At 44.8% G+C, this 20226-nt stretch overlaps 1 protein-coding gene across 4 annotated transcripts in view; it reads left to right on the top strand.

The window, feature by feature from the left end:
* The first annotated feature begins 937 nt into the window (after nt 1-937).
* NRG3 (neuregulin 3) overlaps nt 938-20226 on the top strand; it is a 795134-nt gene continuing 775845 nt past the window's right edge. For 3 of the 4 annotated variants that reach the window (XM_063131656.1, XM_063131658.1, XM_063131660.1), the window contains exon 1: nt 938-1685. In XM_063131656.1, the coding sequence (XP_062987726.1) occupies nt 938-1685 (748 nt within the window). The remainder of the gene's footprint in view (nt 1686-20226) is intronic. The other variant, XM_063131659.1, reaches the window with a different exon arrangement.

The raw sequence follows: 20226 nt of genomic DNA, 5'->3' as shown, positions 1-20226 counted from the left end.
GAATAACAGGTGCAGTTTGCTGCTCCGTCGCTTCGGAGAAGGCAGGAAGGCAGGAACGGGGGGGCGGCGGCGGCGGGGTGGGAAAGGAGCGGCAGGAGCGAAGCAGCCGAGGAATGTTGCCGCTGCTGGTGGGTCCGCCGGCGACGCCGTTGCTGCCGCTGCTGCTGCTGCTTGGGGAGGAAAGGAGGGCGCATCGTCCAAACCCAGGCGCCGGAGGAGGGCTTTTCCCTGCTGCTTCTCGCTCTCTCTCGCTCTCGCTCTCCGGCGTCCGTATGGAGACACGGGGCTCTGGTGACTGCCGCTGAATGCGGATCCTTGGGCTCAACCAGCGGCGGAAAATCGGATCCACAGGACGGATCGCCGTCGTCTGAGGAGGCGGATTCTTGGGGACTGCTGCTGCCCGTTGGCTCGGGGCGTTGGGCAGCGGTTTGGGGGAAGGAACGCCGGGAAGCTTGGTTGCTGTCCTCGGTGGCTGCTGCTGCTGCTGCTTTTTTCTCTCTCCCCCCACCCCGCAATCCCTGTCCAATTTTTATTTATTTTTTCTGGAGATAAATAAAGCGCACTGGAGCAAAGAAGGGGGAAATCGAAGGGGAAAGGAGGCTTCTTCGGCGGCGGCTCGCAGATGAGGAGCGCTTTGCCCGTTTCAGCTGATTCAGCGCCGGTTGTGTGAATGCGTGTGTATGTATGTATATGATGACGGGGGTGCTTATGGATAGATCTCTCTAGATTGAATGGGAAAATGTCCCTTTGCTAATTCGCGGCCGCTCCCCCCTCCCTCCCGTCGGATCGCCCCCCCCCCTTTTTCTCCCTCCCCCCTCTCGCCTTCGCAACCCCCCCTCCCTCCCTCCCTCCCCAGCCTCTTCGCTCCGCATGCTGCTCCCTCCCCCCCGATGCCTTTTCTTCCCCCCGGGGGAGGGTGTGAAAGGCACCTAGGAGGATGAGCGAGGGGGTGGCCGGGCCGCCGGGTGCCGCAGCTGCCGCCGAGGAGGGGGCGGCGGCCGGAGCCGGGGGCCCCGCGGAGGGCGATGGGGGCCCCGATCCCGCGGCCCGCGAGGTGCGCTGCAGCGACTGCATCGTGTGGAACCGGCAGCAGACGTGGCTGTGCGTGGTGCCCCTCTTCATCGGCTTCGTGGGCTTGGGGCTCAGCCTGATGCTGCTCAAGTGGATCGTGGTGGGCTCCGTCAAGGAGTACGTGCCCACCGAGCTGATGGATTCCAAAGGCATCGAGCAGGACCCCTTCTTCCTCTCCAAGCAGCCCACCACGCCGCCCAAGAGCGTGGACACCACCACCACCACCACCACCACCACGTCCGCCAGCGCCACCTCCAGGACGCCCAACCGCATCAGCACCCGCCTCACCACCATGACCAAGGCGCCCACCCGCTTCCCGGGCACCCGGGGCCCCATCCGGGCCGGCCCGCCGCGATCCACCACGGCCCGCCACACGGCCGTGCCCCCGACCGTCCTGGCCACCGCCACCTCCGTCCCTTTCAGCACCACCATCCTGATCTCCCGCCCGCCGCCCGGCACCCCTGGGACCCAGCCGCTGCCCATCTGGCCCACTGCGGCATACACTACCTCCTCCTACAAGACCTATCTTCAGGACTCGGCTCCCTCCTGGACCTTATCCCCCTTCCATGAGGCCAGCAGCACCACGCCGGAGGCCAACACCAGCCCCAAATACCGTAAGTGACAGAAAACTTCTTGCTTTGTGTCAACAGGGGGAGGGCTTCCCCCTGCCTGCCTGTTTTGTGTGGGGGGCGGGGGTGGTGGGGCTTGGCACCTCTTTGGCTGTGTCTTGGTGTCTCGTTGTTGTTTGGGACGAACGGTCTCCTCCAGAGCAGGATTGGCGTGGGGTCAGCGGGGGGGGGGAAGGGCGCTTGAATGCCATGTCCAAAAGCCCCCGGTGGTTGACTTGAAGTTTGCCTTGGCTGCTCCTGCCCATTCTGGGTCCTCCAGGCGAGATTCCCTTCCCTTTGGGGGGGGGGGAATGGTTGTGATGATGGAGGTGCAACGTTTCTCGCAGCCATTGGAGGTGGAGTTCATTCACAAGACAAGAAAGAGAGAAGGAGAGGAACTCACCTCCAGCTTCCACTTTCTCACCTTTCCCCCCTCTGCACTCCATAAAATGACATAAAAATACATTTAAAAACAAAATAAGACATTCCCATGGCGAAGCAGAGGAAATTGGGGAGATTGGGTGGGGAGGTCAGAGGTCTTCTCGAGGACTGACAGTTTGCCTGGTTTGGGTGTCTCTGGGAAAAGAAAGATGCTGACCTTGGTGGTCTGGTGGCTTGTAAGGAGATGAGAGTGAAGTTAAAACTGATGAGAAGAAGTGCTTTGGACTGGAGCCTTTGCCTAGGCTGTGCTCAGGATCGCTTGGCAAAGGGCGTGGGTTGGTGCGTTTGCCTTCGCTTTCCATAGAAGCCTCCCCATTACCCCCTTCTCCACCCCCCACCCAAAAGAAATGCTTCCCCACCCAACTCTGATCCGCAGCCCCTTCCTTCCCATAGGGTCTCTGCAGTTGCAAAATAATGAGTGCCAATTCCATTCCAGGAGAATGGAGAAGAGCACACCCCATGAATATATGCATCAGCTTTCTCGTCCTGCGAGGATTTCTCCTCCAGCCTCATCAAAAGAGTGCATCAATGGTGTGTGAGAGAGCAAGAAATCCCCCAGGAATGTGGGTGATGGGTGGGGACCTTTTTCTTCTGGACTAGGGTATCTTCTGCATTAATCCCCCCTCCCTCGACAACCCTTTACACACAGGCTCTCCTCACCCCCACTTCTCATTTGGAAATGAGTTGGATTGGGTACAATCTCCTCTGAAGGTTATCTAGGACAAACATCATCTCTCTGCTAAGCCAACTTCTGGATGCTGCTATTTAAGGGGGGTGGGTGTGAAACCGGGGTGCTTATAGCCTGCTATCTTTTCTCTCCCTCCTTCCCTCCCCCCTCTCTTTCCATACAGTATAGGAAGCCAGGGACTGTTGGTTCCTACATGAATTCTTCTCATTTTAGGAAATGTAAATCCAATTGAATGGTACCGTCTGAAGCAATGTTATTGCACCTTCCCTTTCCCCCACCTTTTGCAAGCTGATCTGCTAGGTTTGCTGATTTAAGTCATTGGTTCTCTCTCTTCCTGCCTTAAACGTTTATTGAAAGCTATTTGCTGCTCATAACCTGGGATGAAGAACAATATGTACAAGCTCAAGGTTGCTGTGATTGAGGGGAAGAGGTAAAGGTGGCAAAGGGTTGGGGTGCTACTGGCCTGCAGGGCTGATCATGAAGGGGGGGGTGCAACTCAAGAGTGTATGAATAATGCTCACTGACAGATAATATATTTGGTGGGTCATTGGAGAAGAGGCTCCTGAAAGGCTGTAAATTGCATTAGATGAGTTCCCTTTTTTCCTCCTGATCTGTGTGTGTATGTGGGAGCCCTACAGCCGACAGTTCCTTTTCAAAAGATGAAGCTGTGGCTGAAATGTGCAAACACCTTGGCCTCTCCATTCCCTACTTCTCTCCCTCCTGAGACTGCCTGGTTTTCTCCTTCTATGCCCCCTCTTGCGTTTAAAGTACCGCTGGAGCAGAAACCTATTTGGCATTTCCCAACTGCATTGATTTTGTGTGTCTCAGAGATGCTCTACCCAAGGATGTTGGACAGGCAGGATGCTGTGAAATTTGGGGATGTTACTGTGCCTGCAGCCTGTTTCTTTCTCTTGTGCTCATCTGTCTATTTCTTCATTTATTCCTGACTTGTATGAAGACTAGAAAATCCACATTGATTCCCTAACCTTCCATACTGAGTTGTTAAGATTATAGAACCTGCTTAATGCATGACGGTCAGCTGCTAGGACCTACAGCCCACCCTAGCCTAGCTCATTTTCTCTCTTTGCCTCCCTCCCTCCCTCTTCCACACAGCACCACACGTATGTGAGCGAGTGTTTATGCTTGCAAGCAATTCTTGGTCAGATCTTGCTAATATAACCATTTAAATCAGAGGTTAGAGCAGGGTGTTCCCTCCCTCGTCTCTGCCCTCCCCCGGCCTAGCACCAGCTTTGCTGAAACACGAAATATATGAAGTGCAAAGCTACCAGAAATTGACCCTGTTTGAGCACATTGATAGCCTGTGATTATCATTAACGGGAGATTAAATAGATTACATAAAAAAGGATTGGAATTTATAGGGCATGTGGCATTCCTCTCCCTCCACTCTCCCTCCCCCTCCCAGAAAAGCTGCACAATTTTCTGATTCAGATAATCTTTCTATCAGGTTACAGTAAGAACTGAGTAGAAGTGATATTGTAATCTTTTCCTTTGTGGATGGCTGGCATGGGTGTGTGTGTGTGTGCTTGACCTTCTGAACTGATATCTACATCTTCCACTCCCTTTGATACTTGCTGTCTTTTTTTCTTTGTAAAGGTCTTTTGTAGGAAAGGAGGTGAAACAGATAACAGGAAGACATAATTAAAAAAAATCTTTTTTGATTACCAGACTCAGCTGCCTTCCTGCTCTTCCCATGATACTTGCTTTATTAATTAACAACATCCCCCCCCAAAAAAAAAATCCCAATGAAAGCAGTTCCTAGAGATTTGGTGCCCTGTCTGAGCATATTCTGGGGTGATCATCTGGACTTGAAAACCCATGTCAAAGGCAAAGATGTACTACCTTGTTTAGCCAAACATGCTTTTAGGAAATTTTAGTTTTGTGATGGAGGGAGGTTGTCCAGGATATCTAGCAGAATTCCCAGCACCTTCTCAGGATACTCTCAGGGAAGCCATGATAGATCAAAGTGATATAAAATGGATAGAGGTTATGTAGCACAGACAGGGTCCTGCACATGCCACCTTTGTGTGTTTAAAGGAATCTCTGATATGGACTCATGGCAGATGATGTTTGAGACCTTGTTTGGTGTTTTGGGGGAAGATTGTCCTTCAGTGAGTTTGCTCAACTGGCAAGCTGTTTCCTCTGTTTTGAAGAGTCACCCACTCAGACATCTATTCATTATCAACAACAGCAAACAAGACCAGTGTGCAATGAGCCTCCATAGGGATCGTTGCAGAACTTACTCTGATCATATTTTGCTGCTCATAGATTACAGCGGAGTTTCTCAAAGTAGGACACCTGAAACCAGAAGGAGACAAAAGAAGTCTCACCTGCAAGTGGAAGGGTGAGAGTAAACAAGCAGTGGACTCTGAAATTGCTTGCCTTTCCTACAGGGCCACAAACTTATTTATATTTAGGAAAAGCAGTAACAATAGACAAATGGAAGAAAGTGGTTAGTGATTGTGGCTGGGAACATAGCAGCAGTGTCACTGGGGTACTGGAGCCAGTAGGGGCACTTTTCCTAGTGCAAACTGGACAGAGGTACAATATTTCATCAGATCTTTGATTTTTATAGCATCATTATCATGTTTTCCTCCTCAGAGGCTTAGCAAAGACAGCAGGCCAGGCAACGTTGCTTCTCACTGGACCTGTGTTTGCAGCCAATCACAAGAAAACCACACTCAGCAACTGAATTTTGCTGGGGCAGCCAAAGAATCCTGAAGAGATGTAGCATTGGACTTGAACAGATAGATGGTTTTTTTATTTTTTATTTTTATAAAACAGCTTCTGAGCAGGACTGGGGCAATCTATAAGAGTAGTGACAACTAACTTGGCATCTCAGCACCATGCGGTGCTAGGTCAAGGTTTGGGGAGAGCAATGGTATAGGACTGGAAAATCGGTAGTTACGGCATTAGAAAACAGAGTCGCCTGCAAGAGGTGGTGGTGAGATTTCATCCTCTGTCTAGCAGGAGGGAAACTCAAAGGATGGGGCCTGAACTTATGAAGGGAGCTTTGACAACACACTGAAAACAATAGTAGGAACTCCTGGATTAGAGGAAATCACTAATTATTACTTAACTGAGAGAGCACATACCCCCCAACCTTATTTTATAAGTGTTTATTATAAATTGCAGTGGTTTTACAGATGCATGCTTTTCCACAGCTGAAAGCATGGGTGCAATTGGTAAATCAATCAACAGATTTATTCACTGCTGATTAAAAACTCTTCACTAGGTTTAAAGTAGAAGCACCCCTTTGGATCAGTGCTGTTGTCATTGGCCCGGTTCAGAAGGCACCTTAAACCATGTTGCTTAAGACTTTTTTGCTAACAAAAAAGCCTTAACCACCATGGTTTAAGATGTCTTCTGAACAGGGCCATTGTGTTCAACCTCTCTCTCTCTCTGTGCATCTTCTGAGTCAAGTGATGTGCTGTAGCTCATTTCCCAAATACCCGTCTGCATTATTTAGTTGAGAAAAATGGTATCTGTTTTCAGTTGCTTGGAATATCTCTTGTGCTTGGTATAATGTAGTATTTAATCTGTTACTGAAGCTGCTTAATCAGCCATAATCAAAACAGCCAATCAACGAAGGAAACTAGCTGGTTGATGGCCTTAATTCCACCACCCCCCTTTTGATATTTTTGGTTCTACAATGACTTCGTTGCTATGTAAAGCTGAAATATTATACTTCTATTAGATCTCCTGCAAGAATTCATCAGCGGAGTGAAACTGCTTCCTCTTGCAAAAATTTATGGCCTAGCAGAGAAACAAAGAGCAGCCAGTGCAGGATCACATAATGCAGAAGAGCCAAAATAGAGTGTTGTTCCAGAAATTGTAATCAATATCCGTTTGAGAAATGTTTGAAGAGCTCTTGCTACGAACAGCTACTTGGGGTTGCTTTCATTTTCCTTTAGTTCTCATTCAGAAATATAAAGTTTACCTACTGTGGTCAATAATGTGCAACTAGTAAATATATTCATCGTTATGATGAGAAGGGTGTGTGTGTGGAAAGAAGACTGGTGACCTCTGTGAGTGGTTTGCAAAGAGTGCATGTAGAGTTTTATGTGCACTCTTTGCAAGCTGCTCACAGAGGCCCACCTGCCATGGGAATCCTGACAGTGGAGTCTGAGCTATGCCCGGTTGGAAGGTCTCAGATGTAGTGCTTTATCCTACACACACACACACACACACACACACACCACACATAAGTAAATACGAGTCATCCATTTGTTTGATAAGCAAAATATAATAGTGCACTTAAGGACACCATTGAGGTGGGACCAAATTAACCTTGCGCTCTGGCCCTGGTTTTACATCCTTGCGACTGTGTCCTGGATTGCAGCTCATCTGCTTTCCTCCATAGAATTCAATGAGAGCCATGGGGAACTGAGCCACCCATGGTATTCACACTGTGCTTTCATCTGTGTGTCCCTTCCACCCCTTCGTTTTCTTGGAATGGTGCTAGTGTGCGTGATGGAATCTTGGGAATGCTAGAGCAGGAGTGCAGAACCTCTTGCATCCAAGGGTCAAATTCAATTTTGGAGAAGCTTTCAGGGGCCATATTGTAGTGGTGAGTGGAGCCAAAGGCATTCTACCACTGAGTTGAGCTCCTCCCTTACAAAACATGATATTATTATATCATGTTATGATAATTTATACAGCACTGTTAGCATATCTGAAGCTTCACCATTTTTTTAAAGATTCCCTGGGCTTACCGTCTACATTTAACCAGCGGCAGGGGAAGAGGGAAAACAGGGGAAGGAGCGGTAGTAACAAACAGTGGAGCGAGGGACAACACTGGAAGCATTATGATGAAGGGCAACAGAAATCTCAAGACATATTCAGTGCTTACCATTTACTCAGACAGAATCTCTATTGATATTAAACTGGAAGAAGTGTGGTTTGGTGGATAGTGGGCTGAAGCCAGGGACTGGAAGATCTGTTTCCCAGTCTCAGAGTAATCATAGATGGCCTTGGCAAGCTGGGCAGGTACAAAATGAAGAATTAGTCTGTTGGAAGTAACCTCAGCCTCAGTTCTCTGTCTGTTAAATAGGAATAATGGTGGTTACCTCTCAGGATTGTTGTGAAACAGATAAGAACACTTTGTCTGATGTACTCCTCTCCTCTCACACTGTATATATAGAAAATGTTCTTGTTAATTTTCAGGTGGATGATCACCTCTCTCTCTCTCTCTCCCCATGAAGATCATGGCACCCACCTTTTTTCCTTCCTCATTCTCATCTCTTCCATTTCGCATCGCCTTTGAAGATAACTTGCTGGTGGTGCTCCTCCTTCCTTCCTCCTGGCCATATCCCATCAGCCATTGCAAGCTATGGTGGCTGTACAGGAGCAGGCAGGGTGTTTTGGGCCACTCCTGTCGGAGAAGTCCATGGCCAATGAAATAGTGCATTCGATGGGGAGGGAGCCCTCCACACAAAATTTTAATCAATTGATTATTTGATAAGCAACAGAGCAGCCCATTGTTTTTCCGCATTGTTTAAATGAACAAAATAACATATTGTGTGTTGTGTGTCTGTTGTGTCCCCCCCCCCCCCCGTTGATTATCGTGTCGTCCGAACCAGGCCACTGTCAGTGTGGTGTAGGGGTTAGAATGTTGGACTGGGACTCTAGTCCCACTTGGCCACGATGCTCACTTTTTGGCTGACTTTCAGTCTAATCTACCTTGCAGGGTTGTTGTGAGGATAAAATGGAGAGGCAGAGAGGGAAGGGGAGGAGGAGGAAGTGGGGGGACATGTACACCACCTTGGGTTCCTTGCAAGAGGAAAAAAGGTGGGATATAAATGTAATAATACATTTTTTAAAAATATTGGTTGTTGTGCTTGTGAGTCTATATTGCAGGGACCTCTAATGGGGAGCGACACCTCTGTATGCCCCATTATAACTTAACAAGATTATGTTCTGCACTGGAACTTGCAATCTTTTGTACTCAACAGCCCACCCACTTCCATACTATGTTGCTCCTGAGCTTTGGTTTGAAGCCTTAACAAGGTCTTCCTTATACATCCGCCCACACATCCACCTTTATTTTCTTCTGGAACCCTCCTCCAGTGTCTCAGTAAGAATCAGACAAGGCCAATGATCCCAGGCCGGGTGCACTGCCCATTTCCATATACAGTATCCAGTGTTGCCACCTCCAAAGTGCCTCCCTGGGCAGGCAGACCATGAGATGAGCATTGTATAGGCTGACTGGACTGCACAAACAATCCAAGCAACCATTTGGAACAGGGATATTTTTAAGGGCACCAATAAAGCTGGGTACATGCAGAGAGGTGCACCCAAATATCTTGTGTATCATCACAGCGGATGTAAAGCACCATTCTTGGATCTCAACCTGGCATCCTTTGGGACAGTGCAGGGTGTCTGTGGCGATACCCACCTTTCTTACCCTTAGGTATGTCTGAGTTTGTATGTCTAGTGAGTGTGGAATGTTTGACTGAGTGGGTGTGGCTAGTGATGCGGTGAGAGAAGGGGAGGGAGAAGTATAAATAGGTTGTCTGAGGGGATTGTGAGTTAGTTTGAGGTTTAGTTTTAGTCTGGGAGTTTTAGTCTGGCTTGTGCTTCATGAGAGTTTGTGGTGTGTGAGGAGTGAGAAGAGATAGGATTTTTAGGGACTTGGGATTGTTGTTTTAAATATAAAAATAAACAGGTTTGATCTAAATTGAAATATTAAAGATCTGTTCAATTTCAATAAACTTTACTTTGTGTTCTTTTACCACAGACCACACGTCAGCTCGGATTTATTACTTGCTATATTACACAGTGTAAAAACATCTACCAATACACCTGCAGTTCAGTTCCTCAACAATAGAACCTATTTGCCAAAACCCTTTACCTTGTTCCCTCACATATAGGGGAAAGGTTGTGTTGTTTTTACCCTTTCCTCGGGCTTTTCAAGAGATGGCACTTGGCTTGAGAAGCGTGTGCTAGGCAAGGCCTTCTGTGTGAGGTCGGTGTCATCGCAGTATCCTAGGGAACACCTCTCAGGTTGTGCAGTGCAGCGACGAAATGCTTTGGCTATATAGTAGACCAGCTTTCTCCAACTTGGTGACCTCTAGATCTTTTGGACTTCAGCTCCCACCAGACTGAGCCAGCATGACCAATGGTCAAGAATGGTGGGAATTCTAACATAAAACATCAGGAGGGCACCAGGTTTGGGAAGACCATAGTAGAATGAGGTGTGTGTATGAGAGAAAGGGAGGGAGGGACATTAAGGGCTAAACTAGAATTGATGTGAAAGGCAAAGAGAGCCCTGGGGCAGTCTGAATTTGATCAGAGCAGCAGCTAGGAGAGCATGTTCTCAATCTAAATTGGACCTTCAAGTTGCTTTTCTACCTTGTAGAGGAAAAGTTATCAGCCGATATATCTTCTTATATAGGGAAATATGGTGGAATATGGTCTGCAGAGAAAGTCCCTGGCCACAGCTCCAATCAAATTTGGACCCCCACACCACCCCAAAGCAGCATTAAAACTTAAAGAAAATCAGGAGAATGAGTCTCCTAACCCATGGCTAGGTTGGCACTAAGTCCTTCAAGATTATATTACAATCTTGGGCTGTCAATTGCAAAAGAAAACAGTTGCAAGAGCACGCTTGCAAGGAATACATTGAGACACTGCTTCTTCTTGGGGTTAGATTTCCTAAAAATTCAGCTGTGTTTTAGTTTTATTTATTTATTGCACTTTTAAACTGCCCAATAACCAAAGGTTATTGTTGACGATCTTGCTCCATCCCCAGTGATTAGAAATAGGACTGCCAAATTGAGTCAAAGACTATGCCTGCTCCTTCAAGCTTTTGTCCCAGGGTATGGTTGGTGCAGTCACCTTGCTGAAGCTAAGCAAAACTGGGTCTGGATGGGAGACACCCCCTTGCCCCCTGGAAACCGTCATATGAACTTGTTCCATGATGGAATAAAGGTGGGATATAAATGTCCTTGATAAAATCAATCACTTGTAAGACTAGGATCGCCACTCCTTTTGGGTGCTTTCAATAGGGTGTCTACCTGTATTTCCTCCTCCTGGACAGTTGTTAGCACAAAAAGATGAAGCTTTAGAAACAGGGTATGTTTGGTGCCTGAGTAGCTCTGTGCCCATTGGGGGTGGGGTGGAGGGAGGGTGAGGGTTTTTATTTTAAAAAAAAAAAACTCACTGATTTTCTGATGAGTGCTCATGCACTCCTTCTCCATTAACAACATCAACAAAATCGGCGGCTGTGACGTCACATGCCGCCTGTAAACCAGGGTGATGATCTCGCGATCATAAAATCACGAGATCGTCGCCCTACGACCCCCTCGTGTAGCCATGGCCACTGAATAAAGAACAGAGTCTTTGGTCTTGAAAAAAAGGAAATTTATTTATCGTGTTTACTATGTTTTAATCAGTTTTTATGTGGTTTATATTCACTATTGTTCCCCACTTCGATCCAAGTGGAGAAGCGGGTATGAAATTTACTATTATTATTATTATTATTATTATTATTATTATTATTATTATTATTATTATTTCCTCACACATGTTCACTTTTTTTTCCTTTTGTGGAGGGGGGCATGATTGTTTTCAATTGCTTGCCAACAGGGCCAAAGCCAACGGTAGGTGTGGTTGGGCACCGGCTAAGGGCCCACACTCCGCCATGGGCCCACTGAAAAGTCCCCCCTGGACTTGCTCTTCTCTTCATCATTGCAACCTGCTTCTTTCCCTGCCCAGACAATTGTGGTGGTGAGGAGGAGGGCCAGTAGAAGCCTCCTTGCTCACTGGCTCTCTGCCTATCAAGACCGCAAGTGGTGTTAACGGTGAGAAAGAAGGTGAGGCCCAAGAGCTGCTGCAAACAATGGCAATTGAAAGGTAGACTTGTTGAGCGAGGGGAGCCATTGAGAGTGTTTCCCCCAAGGGCCCTCAAAAACCTAGAGCCAGCACTACTTGGGAAGATCTTTTAGGAATTCATTACCGGAAAGCTGATCCCTTTTCCCTTTTGGTAACGTTCTAGTGAGGAGCAGAAGCTTTATTATCTTATTTATGGAAGGGGGAAGAAAAGAAAGACCGGTGCAGAAAAGAAGAGTAAGAGAAATCCTCGCGTTCACTAATTAGAAAAGAAAAGAGGCTGAAGCTGTCAGCTTTTCCCTCTGCTCCTGGCAGGGCTCTTGTGCTCGGAAAGACTTCATCGGCTGCAGTTTTGCTTTTTGCCGCAGCTATTAAAACCAAGGAGTCCTGCCAGGGGAAGGGGAAAAAAAGATATATTTGGCAACCTCAACATCAGCTGGAATGAGGTTTATATGGTCTTGGGGCAGGTTAGAGTGTGTAATATGGCTTCTGTCCCAAGCCAACGCTCAGTGGGAGGCCCTCAAGCCTTCCAGCTGACAATCGCCTTGGCAACCAGCACAGTGATTCTAAAAACCCATATTGCTTTGAGACATCTAAACTGGCACAGATAGTCCTAATCTTATGCCAAGTCCTATCTGTCTCTCTGAGAAATCCCACACCTGATTGACATGGCTTTATCGGCCTGGTCTACGTCTGCAGCAGGAGGAGGGGGTGTGTGAGTGTGTGTTAGAATTGCACCACTTCAAAAGACAAGGGAGAAATAACACGGTTTTTCATATTAAAAAAATATCCTACCTTGCTTTTAAAAGTCTCTGCAAGTAGAAATTGAGCACAGCTGGCAATACGTTGCCCTCAAATCTTTCTCTCTGGTGTGCAAAGACTCTATTCATAGGGAAAATAACAGAGTCTAGTAGAGAATCCCCCCCCCAATGAGGGAATGCTCAAAAGTGGTATTCCCCTACCTGCAATTTGAAGTGGTACAATCCATCTCTCCTCTTTCTACTACTTGCAATCCATTGATTGGCTGGGTGAGATGAAAACTTATTTAGTTAGTCTGGAGGCTATCAATGGTCTAGCCAAGCACAATTTAAAGTGTTGTGTTCACCTTTGGAAGTCCTGCCCGGCTTAGAAGTTGCATGCCTGTGAAAAGCCCCTTAATTGCTTGGCTTTTCTGGTTGGATTTTGCTGAGATCCCCACATGGTGAAAGGTAAGAATAGACTCCCCCATCCTGGCGTTGGGTGTGTTGGTATATACTTTCCATCATCTGCAGGTGCAAAGTTGGAAAGCATTTTTGGGATGAGGCAGGCTGTTCATTGTGGAGTTGTGCGTGTGTGTGGAGGGGAGTGTTTCTCATTGGCTTTCTAGAAATGAATAGGAAGCATATATGTTGAAGTTGACCTTTGGAAGCTTAAACATTTGGCTGCTTGGTTTTTGTTTTAATTGCATTAAGTTATTATTTTGTTATTGTTGTGGGTTATCTTAAGTGTTTGGGGTTGCCTGAGGTGTGAAGAGCAGAAAAGACCCAAATGCAATGCAAGGCTAAATCTACACTACTGCTTTATAGCAGTATTGAAGTGCACTGATTGGGGCACATTACTCATTCCATATACCGCTTTCATGGTGTCATTTCCTGCTTTTTATTCCATATTATCCTAAATACTGCAGCATACATCATTGTGTGGCCTACGTGGTCTAAATGTATGAGAGGGATATAGCATTACCATGATGGGATCGTACTGATTTGACACAAGGTGTAGATAGGTTGCAATTGATAACTGTCACTCACCTATGCAGGGGTGGTAAAAATATAATCCTAAACTAAGGCTGTAATCCTGTGCTTGCTTACTTGGGAGCAAGTACCATTGAATTCAGTGGTTCTTACTTCTGAGCCAACATTAAGAGACCCAAGCAGTTAGGTTTTGGGCCTGTGCCCACGTGCTTGGAAGTAGGCCCTCTTGGACTGTATAAGGCTGGTCTAACATTGCCTTCTCCACCCTGGTGTCTTGCTGCCCTTTTAATGGTCTCTCCAAAATCTGCCCCTGGACCACCTCACTCTGCCTCAGCAGAGCTCCAGCTCTTGGCAAGAAGAAGAGCTAAGAATTGGCTTGAGGTTATCTCAAAACAAGGCCTTGAAATTGACACCCAGTTATTCTCTTTCACAGTGAGTAATCCTCTCAAGATGTGTGTCTGCTTATGGGAGCTTGCTTTGTTGCATTGACAGACATCAATGATTATTTTCAAAAGTGTTGTAGGCCCTGGAATATCTCTTTGGATTTCTAAAGTACACTTTTAACTTAATGTGTGCAGTCCCCCCCCCCCCCCACATCTCAATGGTGTGAATAAGTTTGGATACACAAGAGTTTGGTTTTTCTCTCCTGCTATAAAACTCCTGAATTCCAGTTCATTATGAACTAAGGCTTGATTGCTGCCTGTTTCCAGACAGAGGGGCTGTAGCACTGTGTAATAGCATACCATTAAATTAGCATTAATAGCAGCGAGCTTCTTTCACAGATCAGATCATTCTCTGGACTCGTAAAGCAAACCAGCTGACCTAAGACAGGCTTGTTCCTTTGCAGAGTCTTCTGTGGTCGCTTTATGGGAACAACAAAGGTTATTTCTCACTATTTCATTTGGAGGTGATTTAAACGCATGCAAGGTAGCTAGGGGCTGCTGTTTTCTAAGATACAATCAGGATCTTAATGAAATCAATTTAGAATGATTTATATCCTGTAGCACTGTGATGTCTCAAAATGACCTTGCATTGTGCAGCACCAATATTTTGCTCTTCTTTGCATGCAATAAAAAGCCATGTAATTTGCTATCTCTCACTTCTTCTTTTTTTAAAAAGAAGCCAGTTCTCAGTCTTTCATTATATCTTAGCATGAGCAAGAAAAGGGAAGCCAGGATTTGGCTATTCTGGTAGGAGTTGTACTCAAAGGGTTTGGTATCACTGGGGTCAGGTTTAGGCATCAGCCCAGTATTGTGCCCGAATTAGGGTGACCATATGAAAAAGAGGACAGGGCTCCTGTGTTCAAGAAATTCTCCTGAATTCTATGAATAAGGGCGTATTAATGTAACACATGGGCCTTGCTCCAAGACGAGTGAAATCCACAATGGCACACAAACCAAGGCAGTGTTATCACTCTCTCTGCTCCTGATGTCCAGAGCCAAATGCTGTTGTCTATGTGGCCAAAATGCACAGGAAGTATCAGCAAGCTCAGAGAAACCCAAAGTTTGCAGATATACAAAAATTCTTTAGGGGGAAAATATCCTAAGGGGGCGGGGTTTCAAACCAGCCTAATGAGCACTGAATATGCTCTGTGGCCACAAAATGCTGACTGACTGTTGGGAGGAGGGAAATGGAAAATCAGGAGGGAGGAGGAATGGAATGGAGTGTCCTGATCAGCAGCAGCATTCAACACTGCAACATTTTGTTGCAAGCCCCACTTGTATAGTACTTAAAATTTAAGTAGCCACCTCACAGAAAATGCAAAAACAAATGGCAAAGGCATAGAATCTCAACATATGAGACACAAAAGGGAAATCGGGAGGAGGGGATAGACACTCCAATTGTTCCCCTCCCTTTTTTATTATTAAGACTTATAGTATAATCATATATGGCTCCTGTAACTTTAACAGTTGTATAGAGAAGGGGATTTCAGCAGGTGTCATTTGTATGCATGCAGCACCTGGTGAAATCCCCTCTTCATCACAACAATTAAAAGCTGCTGGAGATGGCTCCTCTTTTGTAGACTGACCAGAAGCTTTAATTGTTGTGATGAAGAGGGGATTTCACCAGGTGCTGCATGCATACAAATGACACCTGCTGAAATTCCCTTTTTTAAACTGTTAAAGATACAGGAGCCCTGTCCTCCTTTCCATATGGTCACCCTAGCCTAAATATACACTTTACATTCTTCTTCCATGTAAGTATGGAGTGAATGGCAAAATGCTGAACTTGTGGACACTGTTGCAGAGAGGGCCAAACCTGATCTCCACCCTGTTATTGAATGACTTGGTCCTTCCTGACAGTAATTCCACAGGAAGTGTGGTGTCTCTCCATTGTCTTCCCGCACCCACCATTTATCTGTTCTAAATTGTGCCGCGTGGTTCCCAGTCATGTGGTGGGAGTAGGCTTCATGGTTTTCTTACCATTCCCAGCTCTGCTACTCCGCCCCCTCCATGGAATTGTGTGAATAGAGCCTGTAATAATCATCAAAAGCATATTATCCTTGGTGCCTGATGTATCACCATTGGGAGGTCATTCCAAAGGGAGGGGCCACCACAGAGAAGGCCCCTTGCTATCTTGCTGACAGATGAGACGGGACACCAAGACCTCCCCTGAAGATTGTAGTGGTCTAATGGGTTTATATATGGGGAGATGAACTTTCAGGTAACCTGGTCCTATTGTTTAGAACTTTATACGTCAATAATAATAATAATAATGGCTTGGAAAGAAGCTGGCAGAGGTGTTACGTTATTTTGCTTGGATGCTTTCTATCCTCTCACCTTCTTAAACCTTTCTTTAAAAAAGGAATTCCTGTTTCATTTACTTGTAAATCGAGATGGGTTTTGAAGTTGGTTACATTTGCATTTAATTTAATTGTACGTAATGTTTGGATATTATGAGTAATTTAATTGTAAGTAATGTTTGGAAATTATGAGTAATTTAATTGTATGTAATGTTTGGAAATTATGAATAGTTTAAAACCGAAAACGAGGGACTACTTAATACTAAAAACTACAGCAACTCTCTCCTCCCACCTCCGATCAAATAGGTTTGTGTATAAATGGGTAGAAAATTACAACTAAAGTAGTAGTAAATTGTTCCAGCTGTTGTACACTGGATTTTTCCAGTAATAGCTGCTAAACACATAGCAGTGGCTAATGGATTTCCTAGATGTTGTGTATATGTGGATATTCCCTCTCTTTCTCCATTCCCCCCAACCCAGTTCTTATATTAGGAAAACTGAGAGGGGAAGAATTAATGCCCTTTCTAAATCTGCAAGTGGCTTTGTTATAGAGAAATGGGATTTTTGTTTGAATCTTGCAGAGATAAACTGCACTGAATTGATATGGTAATTTTTTCCTTCATTTAATAGTATCAAAAATAAAGGCTTTGCAGTGGCAGAGTTCAATGGGGCAAGGAACTTAGCTGAGTGGATTAGCCTTATGAAATTTCAGTGCTATGAGCCTAGGTTGGAGGTGGCTTTATAATTATTGCAGTTAGAAGCTATTTTCCTGGGTCTCTCCTGTGAATGGTTGCTCACTTGCTGCTATTATTATTATTATTATTATTATTATTATTATTATTATTATTATTATTATTTCTCTACCCTATGGCTAAAGAAGTCTTAATGTAGCTTCTGGGTTTACTGTCTTTGTTTTCTTGTTCAGCATAGTATTGTATTTTCATTTAAACCAGCCTATCCCTTAGCAACTTGCATCCAGCGTAGTGATGTAGAGAATATGATGAACTCGCTCCATGTCCATTGTTGCTGCTTTTCATTTTCAACAAGACATCACTGGCCTACCTTACAGGGTTATTGTGAGGAATATGGAGATAACGCTTTCTCCATCTTGACAGAGCCCTGAAGATATTTCCAACTCCTTACAAGGAAAAGGTCTGAAAGAAGGGACAAATCTTGTGAAACTCCAATTTGAAAGGGGACTTTGGAAAGCGTTTAGTGGGAGTGTCCACTGTTGAAAGTAGAGGGGAGAGCCAGAAACCCCACTCGGCTTTTCTGAAGTTGTCTATACAGATGTTTAGGTTTGCCCATATGCCAATAAAAATATTACTGCAAGCAAGGATTTCTGACAAGACATTGTTAATGTTAAGAGTTTGGTAGCTGTACATTTGCATATACCATAAAGGAAGATGAAGGTGATACCTCCAAATGGCTAAGATCCAATTTCAAAAGCAGTATAAGAGAGGTAACTTAGGGCACACAAGTCCTAAAATTCGCAGCTTTTTTTCTTTCTAAACATGCATAGGATTCCACTCTTAATCTTCCCTAGGAAAGAATTCTCACATTTAGACACTTGTAAATTAATTAAAAAACCCCAGAAACCCAGTGTTCTCATTACCATATCATTTTTTTCTGACTTTGGCTGGTCACCTTCAGCATTACCTGGGAGTCCTATCATTTTCTGTGATTTTGCTACCTGTTGGGGTGTTATATATGTGTGTGAATCTACTTGTGTACAATTCTTTAATTGTTGGATGTGAAATTGTGATGTTGTTCCTGAACATTTGAAGATGAGTGTTGGTGAGCAGAAAGTTGCCCTTCACCCCCAGGCTTTAAAGCTTTCTCCTGCTATTGGTTTCTTGACTAGCCTTGGGCAAATTGTGATTTCTCAGACTTGGCCTTGCTTGTAAAATTTATTTATTTATGAAAACCTTTGTATCCCACCCTATATCATTGGGATATCAGGGTGGCATATAGTATAAAACAATAAATAGTATTGTTCAAACAGTATAAAACAATAAATAATGTTCCCAGCTAAAAAAAATGTCTTAAATCATTAACCAGCTAAAACCAGTAGAAAACTTAAAAGCAATAAAAAATAAAATAAAACTATGTGCAGCTTTAGGGAAATTTAGCCCTCAAAGGCTTTCATAAAAAGCCATGTTTTAACTTGACTTCAGCATCTGTGCCAGATGTATTTTTTTTAATCTCAAGTTCTTTCTGTCCTGTTTATGACGAAATCTGTGATTTTTTAAAATTAAAATCCGCAACTGAACCACCCCTTTGCTCATCTGCATTGACCAAATTCAATAAGTGCTGCTATTCCCAGCCTGGAAAGGACCATGTTGTGCCTGGTCAGCAGGTAGCTGTTTAAAATGATCAGCCTGTCAGAAAAGAAAATTATTAGGAGCTCTAATTCAGCACCACATATATGGCTGAATATAAAGGGATTTAAACCCAGACTTTTAGGACTGCAACACTCAAAGCCCCCTGGATGGATGGATCTGTCAGTTTCACTTTTCCCCACATCTGAATTTCTAAAAACTCAAGTTGTTTGTGTCACACTTATACAGAAATTTACCAAGTTTGGTAGCTTCTCATTAAAAAAGAAAGGGGAAAAAATTCTCACCCATGCCTACCAGGGAGTAAACCCCATTGTACCCTGTGGGATTTACTTCTGAGGAGACGTGTGAAGGATTGAGCAATAAGGGGACAAATGGTTGCATGGATGGAACTCACTTTATACAAGAATTATAGTTTGTATATTTCAATGCAAATCCTACTATTGCTGTTATACATGGAACAAGGTCAACTCTCAGAAATACTCCACATGGCTTTATCTCTGGTCAGCTGTGTGAAGGAAGTCATGTCTAACTTGATGGAATTGCACGGATGGGCATTGCTTCATAGCAGTTTCTGTGAGTGCAGCATGTAAAAAATGGGCTGTTACACCTGTTGGCCCCAGCCAGCATGACCAATGGTCAGGAATGCTGGGAGTTGTAGTCCAAAATGTCTAGAGGGAAGGTTTCAGAAAACTATCTAGGGAGGTTGTAGAATGAGGGATGTTCAACCCAGTTCCCATAAAAGAATCCATTAGTGCTATCAAAACTTCCTTCAGGAGCTCTGCCTGACGAAGGTTCCATGAGGAACCTTCAAAATCGCCTCAGTTTTGCTTTAGGCTAAAAAAAGCTAAAAAAAGTTTCACAGACTCCCCCCTCCACCTTTGGAAGTATGCTAGTCTTACTGAAAGTAGTTCAGTTCCCTCAAAATTCCTTAAGCAAGAATCTCCAAATTTGTCGGAACTTTGCTTTAGGTGAAATGTGGTGGCAGTTCTACACAGAATCTTTTCTTTTGGTGGTTTTCAAAATGAGGTTGGGTAGGGGAAATAGTTGAGGGGATACTTTGAAGTGCTGATTGTCACCTTATAAAGCTCTATATTGCTTGGGACCAGGCTACCAGAAAGACCATATTCTTCCATACAAGTCTGCCCAGGTTTTAAGATCTTTAGGGGAAGCTTTTCCCTCAGTCTTGCCACCAACAGAAGCCCATCTGACGAGGATGTGAAGGAGGGTCTTCTGGACCATTACTCCCAGGCTCTGGAACTCCCTACCAAGGAGGATAGGTTGGCACCTTCTTTGGTGTTTTATTCAGGGAGACCGTTTACGTGTAAGCTGGTCTGTTGCTGAAAGTTTTTTTTAATTGGTTTGGTGCTATTTCTTTTATTGTTGTGTTTTTAAAATTGTGTTTGTATGTATCAGTTTTCATGCTATGTTTTAATTAGGATTATTTTAACCAGTATTGTTAGCAGCCTTGAGGGCTATTTTTGGTGGAAAGGCAGGATATTAAATAAATAAGACAATTCTCCAGGATACCTAACATATTTTGTCTTCAGGTGTCAAGTTTCATTTGAAAAACCACTGGATGTCTTCCCTCGCTCCAGTTCTCAGGATGGAAATTATTCTCATATGCACATCTGTAGCAACTGGAAACATCGCAAAGCATGGCAGATGTTGAATATGCTTGTGCTGCATGCTGCACCCAAGATTTCAGTTAGGAAGCTGGTACTTAACCTAGTGACTATAGGCATGCCCAGCACAT

Source organism: Elgaria multicarinata, chromosome 8, assembly GCF_023053635.1.
Source record: "Elgaria multicarinata webbii isolate HBS135686 ecotype San Diego chromosome 8, rElgMul1.1.pri, whole genome shotgun sequence".
NCBI lineage: Eukaryota > Metazoa > Chordata > Lepidosauria > Squamata > Anguidae > Elgaria > Elgaria multicarinata.
This window is presented reverse-complemented; position numbering and strand designations above follow the sequence as displayed.